The 16,500-nt window shown below is 42.6% G+C and overlaps 1 protein-coding gene across 4 annotated transcripts in view; it reads right to left on the bottom strand.

The window, feature by feature from the left end:
* Positions 1-16,500, bottom strand: part of sgcd (sarcoglycan, delta (dystrophin-associated glycoprotein)) — a 256,701-nt gene that overhangs the window by 36,179 nt on the left and 204,022 nt on the right. For all 4 annotated transcript variants that reach the window (XM_034889770.1, XM_034889767.1, XM_034889768.1 and 1 more), the window contains one exon: positions 14,245-14,364. In XM_034889770.1, coding sequence (XP_034745661.1) covers positions 14,245-14,364 — 120 coding nt within the window. The remainder of the gene's footprint in view (positions 1-14,244; positions 14,365-16,500) is intronic.

Here is a 16,500-nt window from a genome sequence, read left to right as displayed (position 1 = left end):
TCACAGTCTCCCACAGTCCCTCACAGTCTCCCACAGTCTCCCACAGTCTCCCACAGTCCCTCACAGTCCCTCACAGTCTCCCACAGTCTCCCACAGTCCCTCACAGTCCCTCACAGTCTCCCACAGTCCCTCACAGTCCCTCATAGTCCCTAAACCTATCAGGGTCATTGCAGTTGAAACTTCTCCATTTTTGCGAGGATGCCAGCAAGGATGAATGCACACGGACTGCAAGAAAGCCTTCGCATTTACATTCCTACACTCGTTCATTCAGCTTTTTCCTTTCCTTTGTCACATGTCTGCACAAAGCAAAGACAGCATGACAGAAACATCTCATGATGTAAGGCCACCCTGTGTCATGTAACTACACCCCAAACTACAGTCTTCAACAATCCAATAGAGTCGACTGAAGAAGGAACGTATATCGTAGTCGACTTCTGTCATGTCCCCATCTCCCTCTTCCTTCCTGTTCACCGCATAAACCGATCTTAGATAACTCTGAAAGTCACCTTAGAGTAAACCATCAGTGTTGAAAGAACGGCATCATGGCTGTCGGTTATGCTTCCATGCTAGATGTTATGACTACATTAGCGCTAACTGCACACGCCTTCTCGCTCACACAGATGGCCCGTTATGTGATGGGGGGGGGGGGTGAAGACAGAGAGCAGATTACACTCCTCTACTGCCTATAGGACGCCGAGTGCCTGTCACTGAAATATAACATATAAGCTTTTGGAGAAACAAAACAATGCCAACCGTGATCTTTGCAACAACAACAAAAAGTAGAAGAAGAAGCTTTGCCGGGGCTCTCGAACGCACCCTCGTTTGTCAGTGACGGTGCCAGCTGCAGACGCCCTGAGCAGAAAGTGGAGGAGAGAGCGCCTTCCCTCCGTCACGCTCCCAATCTAATCTGGCTCCAGGACCGCTGGAGCCTGGATTTATGTCAGCCATGAAACAAGGCTGCGGGAGACGTCCTGCGGGGAACCCAGAAGCCAGCCAGGTGTGGGACACAAACACGCGGGTACAAAACCAGCAACCAGGTTCCTAAGTGCCCCCCCCCCCCCCCTAGTGAACTGGCTACAACCAAAATCCACTCATATAATGAATGACTTGACTCAGTTTTGAGGAACTAAGATCCGAGTCTGGCCCAGAGTTGGAGCGGGAAAGCTATGGAGCAAGATTTGTTTCTTTATTAAATGCCAAAAAATTAATGACCTGAGAGAAGAAAAAAATATTTAAGAGAACAAGATATCACACTGTGAGCAAAAAAAGCATTTTATGAGAGAAAAACAAAATATTTGAGAGAAAAGGTTTTCATACCAATAGCAAAAAAATATATTTAAGACAAATAAAGTTAAACATAAATATGAAATTTCTAAAATCATTTCTGAGGAAAAAAATCTCTCGAAAAATACTTTTTTAAACTCTCAGATAAATGTTTTTTTGCATATATTTGCAGCTGGCAGCCCCCCCTCTCTGACATCTCTCCATTTTTCTACGAACAGGTCCTGAGTATCTGTGTGTGTTTCAGGCCTGTGTGTAGTGATAACTAACAAAAACTGAGATCCCTCACTGGGGGTCAATAAAACACTAAAGATGCTTAAATTAATAAATTATTATTAGCTAAATATACTGTCAAGCTTAAGAATCTCCCATGCTCCGTGCAGTCATAGCACAACTTCACTTCTCAGGGGATGTGCATCCAACATGCTGCAGGTTGAGGACACACACACACACACACACACACACACACACACACACACACACACACACACACACACACACACACACACACACACACACACACACACAGACACTCTATCTGCAGCCTCTGTGGTTTAATGGATTCTTCATCATCTCCTTAACGTGGTCAGCTGACAGGAGTCCAATGGCTGCTCACACACTTCCCATTCACTCCAGACAACACCGTGAAATGTTGGCTGCCTCTGTCTCGCCTTGAATAAATTCTCCGCCGTGACGTCCCCCCTACGCAGTAACTCTGAGGTGTCTTTTACGATCTTATTACGGCCTAACGGTGTCCACTCTGAAGGAATGAGGGCTTGAAATAAAAGTGTGCGAGTGAAGCTTCGGGGGGGAATAGATGACTGAGCCTGGGAGTGAGGTTTGATGGAATATAAAGATAAAGATCACCCGGGTACCTTCCATGTGGAGATGGAGTTTTGTGTTGCACTAAAACTCAAACAGGCCTCCAAATAGTTAAGACACCCTGTCCCTGTCCTCAGTCCGCAGTCGGCGCTGCTGTCAACGAGTGCTAAACTTAAGACTTTAATGCAACGGAAAACATGAGACACATAGGTGAGGATTTAAAAGTTGTAACTGTGCTTGAAGTTTTAAAAGGTGTCGCCTCAGAGCTGCCACTCACAACGCGTTGTGGATCCCCAAGTCATAAGAAACCTTTCTTAGCATTGAAAATCAAATATCAGAGAGATAGATGGACCTACAAGACCCCTTATTGTTTTTGTTCACCACTCAAAGTGAAAGAGCACGCAAATCACACTCTATCCCAATAATTAGGGCCCGAGCGCTGAAGGCCCCGTTGAAACTGAAGACATTATTTCTCTCCCGGCAAATGAATCGCTGATCGTCTTTGCCGTTGCATGTTAAACTCCAGTGGATTTCTGAAGACTATGCTTACCTGGTCCTCAGATCTCTGCAGGGTAAATCCAGACAGCTAGCTAGACTATCTGTCCAATCTGAGTTTTTTCTTTCTTGTAGTGTCCTGCCTGCGTGGCATTTTGGTGCAATGGTTACAATTTGCTGTCTCACTACTGTCTTTCCTTTTTTTCTGAAAGTAAGTGCTTGAAGAATGATATCTAAGTCAGATGGCAAGAGTAAAAACCAAACCCCAGATGCTGCACACCCCCACACAACCTGTGATTATTCCTCCTGGGATGCTCAATTTAGACCAGATTCAGCTCAATTTAACTTCCTGGGTTCAAAATTGCCCCTGCAATGTTTTTTGTGCCATCTCTCCTGCCTGTCTTCAACAAAGAAATGGTCCAGCATATAAAAAAACTAAAAACAAACGCATTAAGAGTCCTTACAGTTACAGTTCTGAGAACAGACGCACTCCCAAGGGTGAATATTTCCACCGAGGCATCGTAGCATCCGAGGCGAACCTGGAGTCAACTGGCTGATGCAAGGTTAGCTTCAGGCTACCGAGAGTCCGCAGAGCAAAGACAGGGGGGGGGGGGGAACATCCAAGCATAAACAGGCCGACGTCATTACAAAACAGCCGAAGAAGAGCGGGTCAGGGCTTCCGGAGCGAGCGTGCGGACGGCGGCTGATATCTGAGCCCTTTTCCAATTTGACCCTGTGATCCAGAGTCATGGTGCTGTAGGTGTGGGACAGCGTCTCTCACAGCGGCTGAATGTCAGAGCCGTTTCCGATAGAGGTTTGTTTGTTAGGTGATGCTTTTCTTATCAAACAAAACAAAAAGTTGAATTCATTTCCTTAAGTTCCCTGCCTGCCCCCCTTAAGGATGGCTGTTTTCTTCTTTCAGTGAGTTCTTGTTAGATTTCGCTTTTGCAGGGTCATGACCACAATGATTGCACCAATCTAAGTTCTGGGCTCCACCGTGGATGTTCAGAGCCGGTGATTTCAACACTTTAATGAGGTGAGCACCAAAGTTCCTTCCCCTCCCGGTTCACAGACCCCAGAGCGTTTTCTTACCAGGTACAAGATCAGACTTTAGAGTAGAGCCCTGCGCGGGAGTGTTTCCTCTAAACCCGCTCATCATTACCGCCGCCTCCCGCAGTGTGTGTGCTCTGCTCTGGCCCGTTCACTTGTGTGTTGGGTCCAACCCGCACGGCAAACATTACATTCATTGTCAATAGAGTGCTCGTTGATGTGGTGTCTTCTCCCCTCCCGCAGGGAAACTAGTTATTGCACTGTGTAGTATTTATAAATAGGCACATATTTCTGTAATATGAGGCATAATTACATTTAATTGCAGCAATAAGTTATTCTAGTCCAATGTAAGGGCAAAGTGACATTGTATTCATCTGAGTATGTCACTAATTTACGAATGTGTGGTTGGCTTTGGTTGGTTTTGCTCAGGTTGTTTATTTCTTTTTTTGTTTCCCTGCTCTTTAAACGATTTCATGTTGAAGTCCCTGTTTATTGGATCCCCCAGGTCACCGCAGGAGAAAGGGGCGGGGCAAAGTGCCCCGGGAAAGAAGGGAGGAAGAGGGAATAGAGGAGTGTTAATGAAGTGTTTGGCTGGTGTTTAAGTGGTTGCACCGTGTGCGTTTGCTGATTTTCTAAAAGAAAGCTAGTTAGGTGAACCTGCTGATCAGGAGCAGTGCTCCTAAATCCTGGGAACCGCTGTTTTTGGACCGCCTGCTCTCAGCTGCAGTCCTTGTTAAAACCACCCAAATATTATCAGACCAGATGGATCAAAATCCATCTGGTCCGATAACATTGGGAAAGTCTAGAAGAGCCGCACAATTAAATCATTTTAAAAATAAATGGCTGCCTGTGGGGATTACATGCAAGGCAAGCGCGAGATAAGAAGAATAAAATGAGTCGAATTACAAAGTAAGAGGGGTGTTTGCTTGCCTATGTGTATTTTACCACGACTGTCGGACAGCTAGAAACGCATCAGAAAATTAACAGGGCTTTAAATTCGACACAACATTTGAAATTTAATCTTTCAAATAACAGCGTAACACTTTGATGAGTCTTTATGAGCGGCATCCTTTATCTAAATGTGAACATGGATCTATCATTGATCATGATACTCACCAAAGAGCTGCAGGACTCATGTAGACTACCATAAGGGAAGTCTCTGCAGTACAACATGTTTGCGAGTAGAGGAGAGAGCAATCTTTTCATCAATCATCAATCATCCAGCCTTCCTTGATTTGGCTTTGCAGAATATGAAAGAGGCCGAGTCCCATAATGTGGAGTGGTAATTACGTACTGAGTGCATCAAAGCAGACCAGCTGCCGATAACACGTCGTAGGGAGGTAAGAGGGCCAAAGGCTCTCTTCCAATTACCTCTCTCTCGCCTCACCTTTCTTTTCCTCTTCTCCTCTGCTCACGTCTTCATCCTACAATTTTTTCTTTACTGCTATCTGGGGCCAAATTCCTTCTGATTGAGCCTGGACTTTGAGTAATAAAAGGGGTTTCATTGTAATTACAACAAGAAAGAAAATCCGGATGGAATATCATTATGTTGTGGGGGGGAACCTTGGAAACTCTGGGATACTTTTTTTTGACAACAAATGTCTTCATAATGATGAATGCAATGCGAAACGTTGTTGTGGCTTGCATGTGGAGACGAAAGAAAGAAAAACTCTGTGGGAAATGTGCTGTACGGACCCGGAGAGAACATGAGACGGACTCACACCAACAGAAGCATTGGAGTCTGTGTGTTTGAGCACATTTACCTTCAACTCTTAGTTCAATTCCCAACTCCAATTAGTTTCCTACCTAAAGGTTTGTAACTACACTCAATGTTTCAGCCCGTCAAAGTCTTTCAAAATAAATCCCTTTTGGGGCAACTCAACCGTGTCTTCAAATTACAAGTCATTTACACTGACTGATGTGTTTTGGAAGAAACAAAATGGTCACATTGAACGTTTTCTGCAACATTTGTAAATGCGCATCTGGCAACTGAAGAATGATTAACATGTATTTGTATTATCTTCAAGCAACTCAAAAACACATGGATTAGGAAATATCCTTGTCTTGGTTGAACAATGAAAACATCCTTTTGAAAACCACTTGAAAATATATGATTTTCTCGCCTACATGTTTACCCTTAAAAAAGTGCTGCAGTTTCCACATGCTTTGGCCCTCTGGAATGACCCTGAGTTCATTGGGAAGTTAACACTCTCAACGTGTTGTTTCTAGTGGCAGTGTGACACTAGGCCTTACTGACACAGAGCTACAGAGGTTAGAACACATAATTTCTATTTCCGTCCATGTAAATCAACTGCAAAATGTATAAAAAGCACTACTGTAAGCATATCACATGGGCTACATACTAATATAGTACCCTAGCCCCATGTCTCAACTTAGAACAGAAAAAATCCAGAAAAAACTGACTTATAAAATGGATTTTATATAAATGTATTTCTACAGATATGTCTGTGCGTTTGTCTTATTTCTTATTCTTAAAAAGCCAAAAAAGTGCTAAATACAAAACTTCTGAAATACAAAAACACATCCACATCACTCACAGATATGTCTGAAAGAAGTACATACATAGATTTATAGAAATAAGTAATCATAATTTCATGAAATGGTGAAATGCCATCAGAAGGCCATATTTTTGCTTTCAGACAGCTGAAAGGGATCACAGGAATAGTTTTTTCAGGCCATGTCTGGTACCATTCAACTCGTCTTCTTATTGGCTAGACAGGGATGCCAGCTTTATGACCTCCTCTTATAAGTGGTCGGATCTACTGACCATCTTTCCCACGTGGGCCCAATGGGGACTGTGCAATATCATTGGCTTAGCTTGAGGGTATCTCTTGATAGGCTGATGCTATTGGCTGTGAACGAGGTTTATTGCAATCTGCAGAAGCCACAGATTGTAATGGTGTGTCGACCTTCTTTTTAGCCTGCACAGGGAAAAAGTTACAAGCTATAAAAACCGAGAAATTATGCACTATCTAGATTACTGAACGTCGAAACTTGGCCAGAAACTACAAGATTGTGAGGGGACCAGATAATTATGGATTACAAGGCTTGGATATTCTAATTCCTTGGAGTGTTTGCGATTTAGGAAATCAACGTTTAGGAATATCTTTCATCGCTGTGGATAAAGACACGAGGACAAAGGTAGGGATGCACGCTCGATTTAGACAGAAACGGTGCAGTGTTTCTTAACTTCATAACGTGATTATAACCGCTGTAAGTCACCTTATGCTTTGTGCGGGGGCTTGATGGAATCACAAGACTTTAAGCTTTCTAATGATGTGCTGCATGACCGTGTTGGTGACGATTTAATGCTTGCAATTCATAAAAAACAATTCATGAAAACACGTTGTGGAAAAACAGGTACCGTTTGGGGAACCGTGCTCTCAGAGAGCATTAGCCAAGGTGTAAACTCTGGTCCAAGGAGTGCAAGTCATGAGTTTAGTACACCTGACCAACCTGCCAGACCTTCCCCCCACAACGCGGTTAAGCCTGCACAAAGCCCACTAAGCCACCACTCCAGTTGTGTTCATTAAAATAGTTCTGGATTGACAGCTGATCATTTATTGGATCGTTCCGGCTCCACTGAGAGTTCCCGCCGTGAGCATTTGAGTCGGCATGCTCACATTTAAAAGGTTTATAGCATAACGTGTCAAACTGAAATTGGTGAAATGCATGATATAGTAAACTTTTCTTATTACAAACGATAACAGAAGATGGAAATCATTTCAGAAAAGTTTTAGCTATCGATGATTGTTTGGTTATTAACACTAGCTAAAAACGCCATTCAACTGACAACCTTGTTGTTTTGGATTGCTAGCTTGTAGCTAGGCTAGCAGTCATATCAAAAACATTTAAGCTATCTATGGCTGTTTCATTACTAACGTTAGCTCAAAACGCCATTTAACTGACAACCATGTTGTGTTGGATTGCTAGCTTGTAGCTAAGCTAGCAGTCATTTCAAAAACGTTTTAGCTATCTATGACTGTTTGATTGCTAACGATAGCTAACGTCACAACCATGTTGTGTTTGATGCTACCTTGTAGCCAGCAGTGAACCAACTTCATTAAGTAGGTCCATTTTTACTGTGTTGACATTACAGAAGTCTCTCGTTAGCATCTTGTATGCTACTTGTTGCAAAGTGACGCATGCACGACTCAAATCTGCACTCGACTCACATCGGGGAGTGACAACGTTCTAAACTCTCACTTTCAGAAACAGCAACCAGAGCCTCCAAGCTAGCAAGCTAACATTACACGCTAAAAGCACTGAGTTTTGAACCAAATTTAAATCGTGCAACACGGCAGGCCTGCTTGGTTCTTTTGGAGAACAACTGTAAATATTAACTGAGAATATGTTTACAGCATTTAATCTCCAACTGGGATAATTTGGGGATTTGCTATGAACAAAATACACAGGGTGCTACACTGGTAAGAGTATGAACATGTTTCCAGCTAATTTAAATAGCTCACATTGCTTTATTTAGTGAAAGACAATGTTTTTTAATAGATTATGAAGTAAAATTTGAAAAATGTCACTGGTCAATTTGACCCGCGGGATACGAGAGGGTCCCGAAAGTGAAGACGATTCAAGGGTTAAAGAAATGCAAACAACCCAGACCATTTTCTTTTCTCCTATGTAGGAGTGTATAGGGGCCGGACCTTATTTCACAGTGTTGTGGAGACTACATAAGACCCCGCCTGCCTTCCCTGTGCTGGTTCCCTCCAAAGCCGGGATGTAAACATGACTCTGATCACGATCGCCAAGGTGACTCGTGTGTTTGTCCTTCTGGACTCCTGGCCTGTAAAAGTTTAAGTACCTCTGGCCTCGTCCACCCTTTGCTGTAAGCTGCATGTTGTATTTATCCGTCCAGTCGGCTGCTCGGCAGCTTGCTCCTGAGCTTTGAGGGGAAAACAGCATGAACACATCGCATGAGTGAGCAGTGCTTATTTTGGAACTGGAGTTTGATTCTAGGCCGGTCTGAGCGAGTGCAGCTCACTGGAAAGCAACATTAGCAGACCCACTGACGTACAAACCGCCGCTACTGTACCAAGCTGCTGTCCTTCAGGACTGTATTTAACTCATGTTGATGGGACTTGACAGATGCATAAATGGAGAATTTGTTTTATTTTTCAGAATTTCCATTTTTAAAAGAAAGAAATCTTAGAGTTCGTGCTGGATGGTTTCAAAAGTATACTTGTATTTGTTTAAGTCCCTCGGACGCATGAAGTGCAGTCTACATTCATTTATCATGTTGGAAAAATACAAAAAAGGATGTGGTATTCCCTGTCAGAATTAAAGCCTGGACTTGGAATTATAGACAAGGCTTTTGAAAAAAGAAGCAAATCATTATGCAGGGAGATAGAATTGAAAGAATGTGTTATTGAACAATTACATTTATGAAGTAGAAAGGTCCTCTGAGAGCACATGGGGAAAAAAAAGATGACATTTTACTATATTTGAGAAAGAAAATGAAAATGATATGTTGTTTGGCTGGTGGACAAAGTGAAAGAATTAGGAGACAAATTGGACTTGAAAAAGGCCCACGGCCCTGTTCATCCCATGTGGACTGACATTTAAAGTTACTGAAAGATCAATCCATGGAACCATTTTTGGAAACTAGGAGGAGAAGAATCAATCTTTTGGTTTATAGCTTTAGCCTTCGAGCAGTGTTATTTAAAAAAGTCGCTAAACTGAATGCGGCGATTCTGTAATTATCTGTGTTACAGCTCTTTGCACAGTCTCCCGTGTAACAAATCTACCGCCAAACTCTAAAAAAAAAGTATTTTAACAGTGATTTGACCCAGCCGATCATCATATTCCCCCTGTTTGTGTTCTCATTTACTGTCTGTCTGCTGGGAGCCCGTCAGCGTGTCTGATTGGACTGTAAATAGCTGTAGAAGCCATAATGAAGGCAATGATAGCGGTATCATGGATTTCCAATGACCTTAGTCGGGCCAGTTAAAGTTATATGCACGGTATAATTATGCATTCTATTGGCGGGGAAGGAAGGACTCTGTAATGACATGTGGCAGTTTTATAAGGCTCTGCAGACCCTTCATACATCAAAGGGACGAGGGACTCGTCAGGTCTGATCTGCACTCTTTATTTGTTATTGTGTTATTTAGACTAGAGACAATCCTCATCCCATACAAAGACACATGCAGACACATTATAATAAAACAGTCAGAGACAAGAATACACACTCAGGTGCTGCACCTAAGAACAGCGGCTCTGTGTGCTGAGGCAGCGGTTGCCAAGGTGTTTGATTAGCGCGGTAGCCCTGAGCGGCCTCATCAAACGGCTGTGGAGATAAATGGAGTAATTGGCAAATCATTGGCGCTCTCTCCCTCTGTGTTCCCGCTCCGACTCGCTCCCTACACCTGCTTCCAATGGCTTTTTTTAATTTATTTTTTTCCACAACTGACTGAAGTGCCGTTAAAGACCGAGTTCAATAATGATTTTTGTCCTTTTATCTTTCTGGTTGTGTCGCCTCGGTCTCCTGAGGGCACAACATATATGCACGATTCGTTGATTGGCTCTTGGATTGCATTAATTAAAAGAAGAGAGACAATCCTGCAGTCCGTTTAAAATCATTACATCATCTCAAAGTCAACTCTATGTTTTCATCTGAATCTCAGTTCAACCGAGAATAAAACCTGACATTTTGTGAAGTGTTCTTTGATCCCTCTCCAAAATAAACGCGAGGTGTTGTACTGAGTTTACCAGCGACTAAAATGGACCACAAGGATGATGCCTGCGAAGGTTTTTAGTCATCCAGGCCATGGTTATCCCAGGAAGGGTGAACATTGAGAGCAAACAGACTTGGTTAAAGGTACTTTGAAGACCTTTAGTCTCATTAGAGAGACTTCTCTCTAACTCATAACTAGAACCTGGATGACCAAGACCTTCATAAACATTTTGCTAAGTATTTAGGTATGAACACCCTCCAATTTCCTCCTCATGTACTGCACCAGACTCCTTCAAGTTGTCTTTGCCATGCTGTACCTGTCGTGCAGGTGTAATATTCGGGTGTACCGATCCAGTGCAGGTGTTGTTACACGTGGTCTGCCACTGCGAGGCCAATCAGCTGTGCTTCCTGTCTCCCTGTGCAGAACAGTTGGAACTCTGAACGTTTAAGCTCATGGGGATTTCTCTAAAATGCATTAACCTCATCCATCTGTATGCAACCTCATTCCATTAATGCATGTTACTAACTCGACTTCTTCCCTTTCCCAGAGTCTTGTGCTCTCTCGCCCCCCTAGTCTTAGGTTCTCTTGCCCCTCTCCTAGCGCTTCCTGCAGGTGTTTCTGGCTCTGCAGCTGTGGAGTCTGGATCTGTGGTTGGAGTCACCTGCTGCCTCCATGTTCCCGCTCTTTATTAAAAGCGCAATGAGATAACTGTTGTTGTGATTTAGCGCTATATAAATTAAACTGAAATGAATTAAATTATTAGAATTTGTTTTGGCCACGTTTATCATTAAAAACCCTGACATAATAACAATGTACATATGACAGGAAATACGGAAAGGCATAATATGTGTCCTTTAAAGTTCTCTTTTTCTCAGACTTACTGACGCCTAAAAGAAATCTTCTGAAGAACTTTTTTTGTCCTTTTCCAGTGTCAAATAGTAAATTAAAGAGGACCCACGAGCAACTGCTCACAAAGCTCTGACGGTGGTTGGTTTAGAAAAGCTTGTTGAGTTTCTGGTTGTCAGGACGTTTGGATGTTAAAGTGTGGAAATAGGCAGTGACAGGTGAAGATTTCAATAGTTTTGACTCATAATAAATGCTGTGTCGAACAAAAACTCACAAAACTACCTGTCCTTACTTGTCCCTCCCCTACCCCCCCGCAATCTCAATCTACATCTCCCTCTGTCAGGAGGAGCACTTTGCAGAGGGCGGGTGACAGTAATGAACTCTGACTCTGTAAGGCTGGAAAGGATGTAAAATGATGTAGATGAGGATGAAGAGTAATTGCTCACACAGGGTGCTCTGAAAGGTGTGTGTCAGAGAGAGAGAGAGAGAGAGAGAGAGAGAGAGAGAGAAAGAGAGAGAGAGAGCGAGCGAGCTCTTAAGTGGAAATGTGCGGCCCACTCAAGAGGGAGACACTTCAAATATCTGTTTATCTATTAATGAGATTGAATGGATGGATTGATGAAGGGGTGGGCGGAGGAGTGAGTGATAGGGAATGAGGGCGGATGGAAATATAACGGTAAAGGATGTTAGAGAGGGTACAGGAGGAAAAAAATGTTTTTTTTAAGTAGGAGGGAGGAAAGAAAGGACGAAATAAAGAATCAGAGGGGATAATCTTAAAAAACTGAAACGGAGATGAGGTGTAAATAAAAGACATCTTCACTTCAGACTTGTGTGTGTGCATGTGTGTGTGTGTGCGTGTGTGTGTGTGCCTATGTCTCTGTGTGTGTGTTTGATTGTGTGTCTGTGTGTGTCTATGTCTGTGTGTGTGTGTGTGTGTGTGCGTGTGTGTTTGTGTTAGTTGTCTGGCTCGCTGGGGCACAACATCTAGCACTGTATGTATTATAGCTTACTGAAAGTAATTTCTGCTCCTTCCTAATTATTCTGCTGTATGAATGAGTGTGTAAAATATAAGAAATAGGCGATGATTAAATCCGATGATTAAATCTGTCCTCGAGCAGCACGGCTGACTGATTTCTCCAAACCTAATTAATACAGAGAGTTTTGAATCTGAAAAATCAAAGTCTTTGGGAGTAGTTCTCATGTTTGGAAGCCTGCTGTCTGCAAGCGGAGAAGTTCATATTTTCCATGATATCATTATCACCATCTCAATCCTTTCAGTGTAACTTTACTATAGCAGTCAAGAGGCTCTTACTGCAAGTATGCACATTTATTCTACTAGCAAATATCTACAGTATATGACAAATACATGTAGATACAGTACAAATGTTCTAGAAATGAATTCTAGTTAGACTATATATGTCTAAATATATATATATATATATATATATATATGTAAACACCTGGCTGTAGCACTCTGCTATCGTGTGTTTTGAAGGCGTGCCTTTTCCAGAAAATGTATTTGTTTATTCATGTTTCAATTCTAAGTTTGTATTTCCTTTATGATTGTCTGTGTTGTCAATACTTTCTTATTTGGTCCAGTCGGGTTGGGACGGCGTGGGGGGCGATTTGTGTGTAAGAAAAACTCATGTACGTGTACAGATGTATCTCTGTTTGTGATCTGTAATTATCAATAAAAAGAGGTTCAAAAAACAACAACAACAAGGATCCTGGCAATGAGCTGCACAGACATTGCGGAAGTGTATTTGTAACCACCCAGACACACACACACACACACACACACACACACACACACACACACACACACCCAGACACACACACACACACACACACACACCCAGACACACACACACACACACACACACACACACACACACACACACACACACACACACACACTAATTTGGTTAGCAATGATGGGATTTGAATGATTGAATGATTCTACTGGAATCGTAACTTTTGAAACGATTCAAAGTGGGAATGTGTTCTCGATGCCGGACCCTAGTTCGGCCTCTGTGCTCTCACAGGGGATCATCCGTGGCAGCGGCATCACCGATTGGCCAACTGGCCCCTAGGGCTGGGCGTCGTTTAGATTTGAACAATTCTGAGTCCGAGTCTTCATTTCGATTCCGATTTGTTAAGGGGTGGAGTTGAAACGGGTCACATGCTTATTTCACAGATAAGAGGAACATTTGAATGTTATTCAATGGTGATTTACAGTTTCCCCCTGGCTGCTTTCACTATTAAAGAAAGCCACACTTTCTTTCAATTAATTTAAATTACTTGATTAATTTAAAACTCAAGATTTCAATAAAGAACCTATTCCACAATTCCCACTTAGTGCCCGTTCCTACTGGTCACTGCAGCCACAACAGCTGGGCCACGTCTTACTTCCTGTCTAAGGACTACATGTTAACTTGTTGAAATACGTGTTAGTATCCGTTCGAATGTGTATGTCCTTTTCCAGTTGGAGTAGGTGAAGTGAGAATTTCTAGTTGGTATAATGAACAATTATGAGTCATAGTTAAATTACACCAGGGCTGCATGATAGAAGAAAAATATGGGATGTTGTTAAATATTGCGATAACGATGGTACTTGCGATAAATAAACTGATTGTTGTTAGGTTTTAAAAAGACATAAACATGAACAAAAGAATCCTCATTCAGTGTTGCCCTACATATTACTCACCCCTGCACATGAATTAAATCCCCTCTTTGGGAGTTTAAAAATTAAAGAAAATATTTGCTACCGTTAGGGGGCCAGAGGCTATTAAGGGGTCACTGGCCACCCTTGCCTCCCCCTACAACGGCCACTGCAGCTTTAACTCCTTCATGCCAATAATACACAACTAAACAAGTACCAAAATCACAGCAACAACACTCTAGCTCCTAATAGGGTCAGTACAAAATCAAATGTTTCCTGTCTCAACATCTCCAACAGTAGATGCAAGTATGCTCTGTCATTTCACACTTTGGATCCTGACAGCCGATCAGTTTCCACTCGCGTCAGCTGGTCACTCACCCATCACTCGGAGCCTCTCGGCGCCCACTACCACCTCCTGCTCGTCGGCGGAGAAGAGGAGCTTCCCGGAGGTGGATTTGACTTCAAACATCTTGCCTCGTGCTTTAAATCCACTGGATCCTGATTGGCACACACAGAGAGAGAGGAGACATCAAAGAGGAGCGACTGCAGCTGATTTCTTACTGAATCAACTCGGTATTTGAACATTTAAAATACATCTAGGTGGAAGACATTCAAGGTGTCCTGCAGGCCCTGCTGACTTAAGCAAAAGAATAGCCCAACATTACTTTGGAGTCAGACACCATCATACTTTTTTAAATTAATTTTGGTGTCATACTGTATATAAGTGCTGAATATTAAACACCAACGTGTTCGGGTTAAAGCCAAAGAGGTCCATAGTATTTCGCCACGCAATGATGCATAAAGATAGGCAGGTCACCAGGTCTGATGTTGCATTGTACTATACTGCAGAGCAACATTATTATTTAGTCAGACATACTTCACATTCAAAGTTTTTGGTTTTCTTGCAAACCGTGTAAACACTGACATATTACAACCTTAAGCCATTAACCATAGAGCCAAATTCGGTTTGAGGACGCAGTTTGGGTCAAACAAATACAGAATGTTCACCCCAAAGACCTAGGTCCATTTCCCATTTGACTTTTTTTTTTTTTGATTTTACGGAAGAAACAGAACTATCTCATGTTTTGTGTCACTAACTTGTGTCGTAACTAGAATCAAGTAATATAACATAATGTCTCATCTGAACCCAAACCACAATCTTTTTACAAGCATAACCAAGTAGTGTTTGTGCCTAAACGTAACCTTAAAACATAACGGATTCACATTACCGATGTGTTAAAAACCGTAACCGTTACGTTCTATCGTTTAGATATGAGGCCGAAAAACGATTCTGTAGGTTGTATTTCCTGCCACCGCTAAGGGCGCTAATTTATAAAAAGTCTCCTGTGGGTTGCATTAGATGGCAGAAATCAACAACATATATCGTCATATGGTTTGGAGGACTTGTTGGACAAAGGTGTTGAAGCAAATGTTTTCTCCTTTTAGCTCTGTTTTGGTCTCCACCAGCTAAAAACATTTCTGTCGGCCATTTCGTGCTAGGCAGGTAACGCAAAGTAGATTAATTAGAGTTTTATTGTTGAAAATAGCTGGATACAAGGATAATAAAAATGCCAAATCTTTGTGTACCCCCCCCCCCCCCCCCCCCCCCCCCCCCCCCCCCCCCCCCCAACCTGCATCCTCAAGCCAAATCTTTCAATTCAAGTCTGATGGCATTCAAAAGGTTGTCGGTCAACACTCCTGAATCAAGAAAAAAAACACGAGTAACAAAAATAGTGAGAGACATTGAAGAAAGCAAACAATTTGGAGCAGTGTAATGAAATATTTCGTCCAGATGTGACTTGTTGGTGAAAGACATTTTCACTGAAGGTCTGCAGGAAAATACTCAAATCCAAATAAGAAATAGAAAATGTAGATAACTCCGTCATGCTCAAATTGCTTTGTCTCATGAAGCGGCAGAACACACGTCCACTTGGGGTTTGGGTGGGGTGGGGTGTGGAGGGTGGGGGTGACTGATTGACATACGTGCAATTGATTCTGTCACTCTCCATCTGGGATGTGAAGTTCCTCCCCATTCATGAATGTCGCTTAGTCATTTAAGAGAAACACCCGAGCAGACTTTGTCTTCCTCCTCTTCAGACCCAGACGGCAGATGTCAGTCCACTTTTTAAAACGTGATTGACACTTCCTTTGCATGTTTACACAAAAGTGATTTCCATTCACAGAAGACTCTGCCAACTCTATTAGAGTGTGACGGCGCGGAAAATGGGGGAAGGTGAAGAAGAAAGAAGTGCGATAGTGGCGCCACTGAGGCCTCTGCTGGCACAGGTAAGGTGAACAGAGAAAGAATGGATGATGTTTAATGCTAACGAAGGGCTGGGAAAGAAATTAGGCAGTGACTCCTGATAGGGACTCCCGTTAACTCTAAAAATCGAACAATGATTAAAATGATGAGAAATAACACATCCAACACAAAAAGTCTGGGTTTTCTTTCCCCCCCCAGCCCCCCGAGGTTTCAGAAATCTTTGTGTACATGTAAAAAACTGGACCGTTTCACCTCACCAGGCCTCAAATGAAACAATCCGTAACATGGGATGTCATGATCAATGTTCCCAGAAGCCTCATCATACACTCCTGGTAGCCCAAAAAAACATGATCAATGTTCCCAGAGGCCTC

This window comes from Etheostoma cragini, chromosome 13 (assembly GCF_013103735.1).
Source record: "Etheostoma cragini isolate CJK2018 chromosome 13, CSU_Ecrag_1.0, whole genome shotgun sequence".
Classification (NCBI taxonomy): domain Eukaryota; kingdom Metazoa; phylum Chordata; class Actinopteri; order Perciformes; family Percidae; genus Etheostoma; species Etheostoma cragini.
Note: the sequence above shows the minus strand (reverse complement) of the source record. Positions and strands in the feature narration are given on the sequence as shown.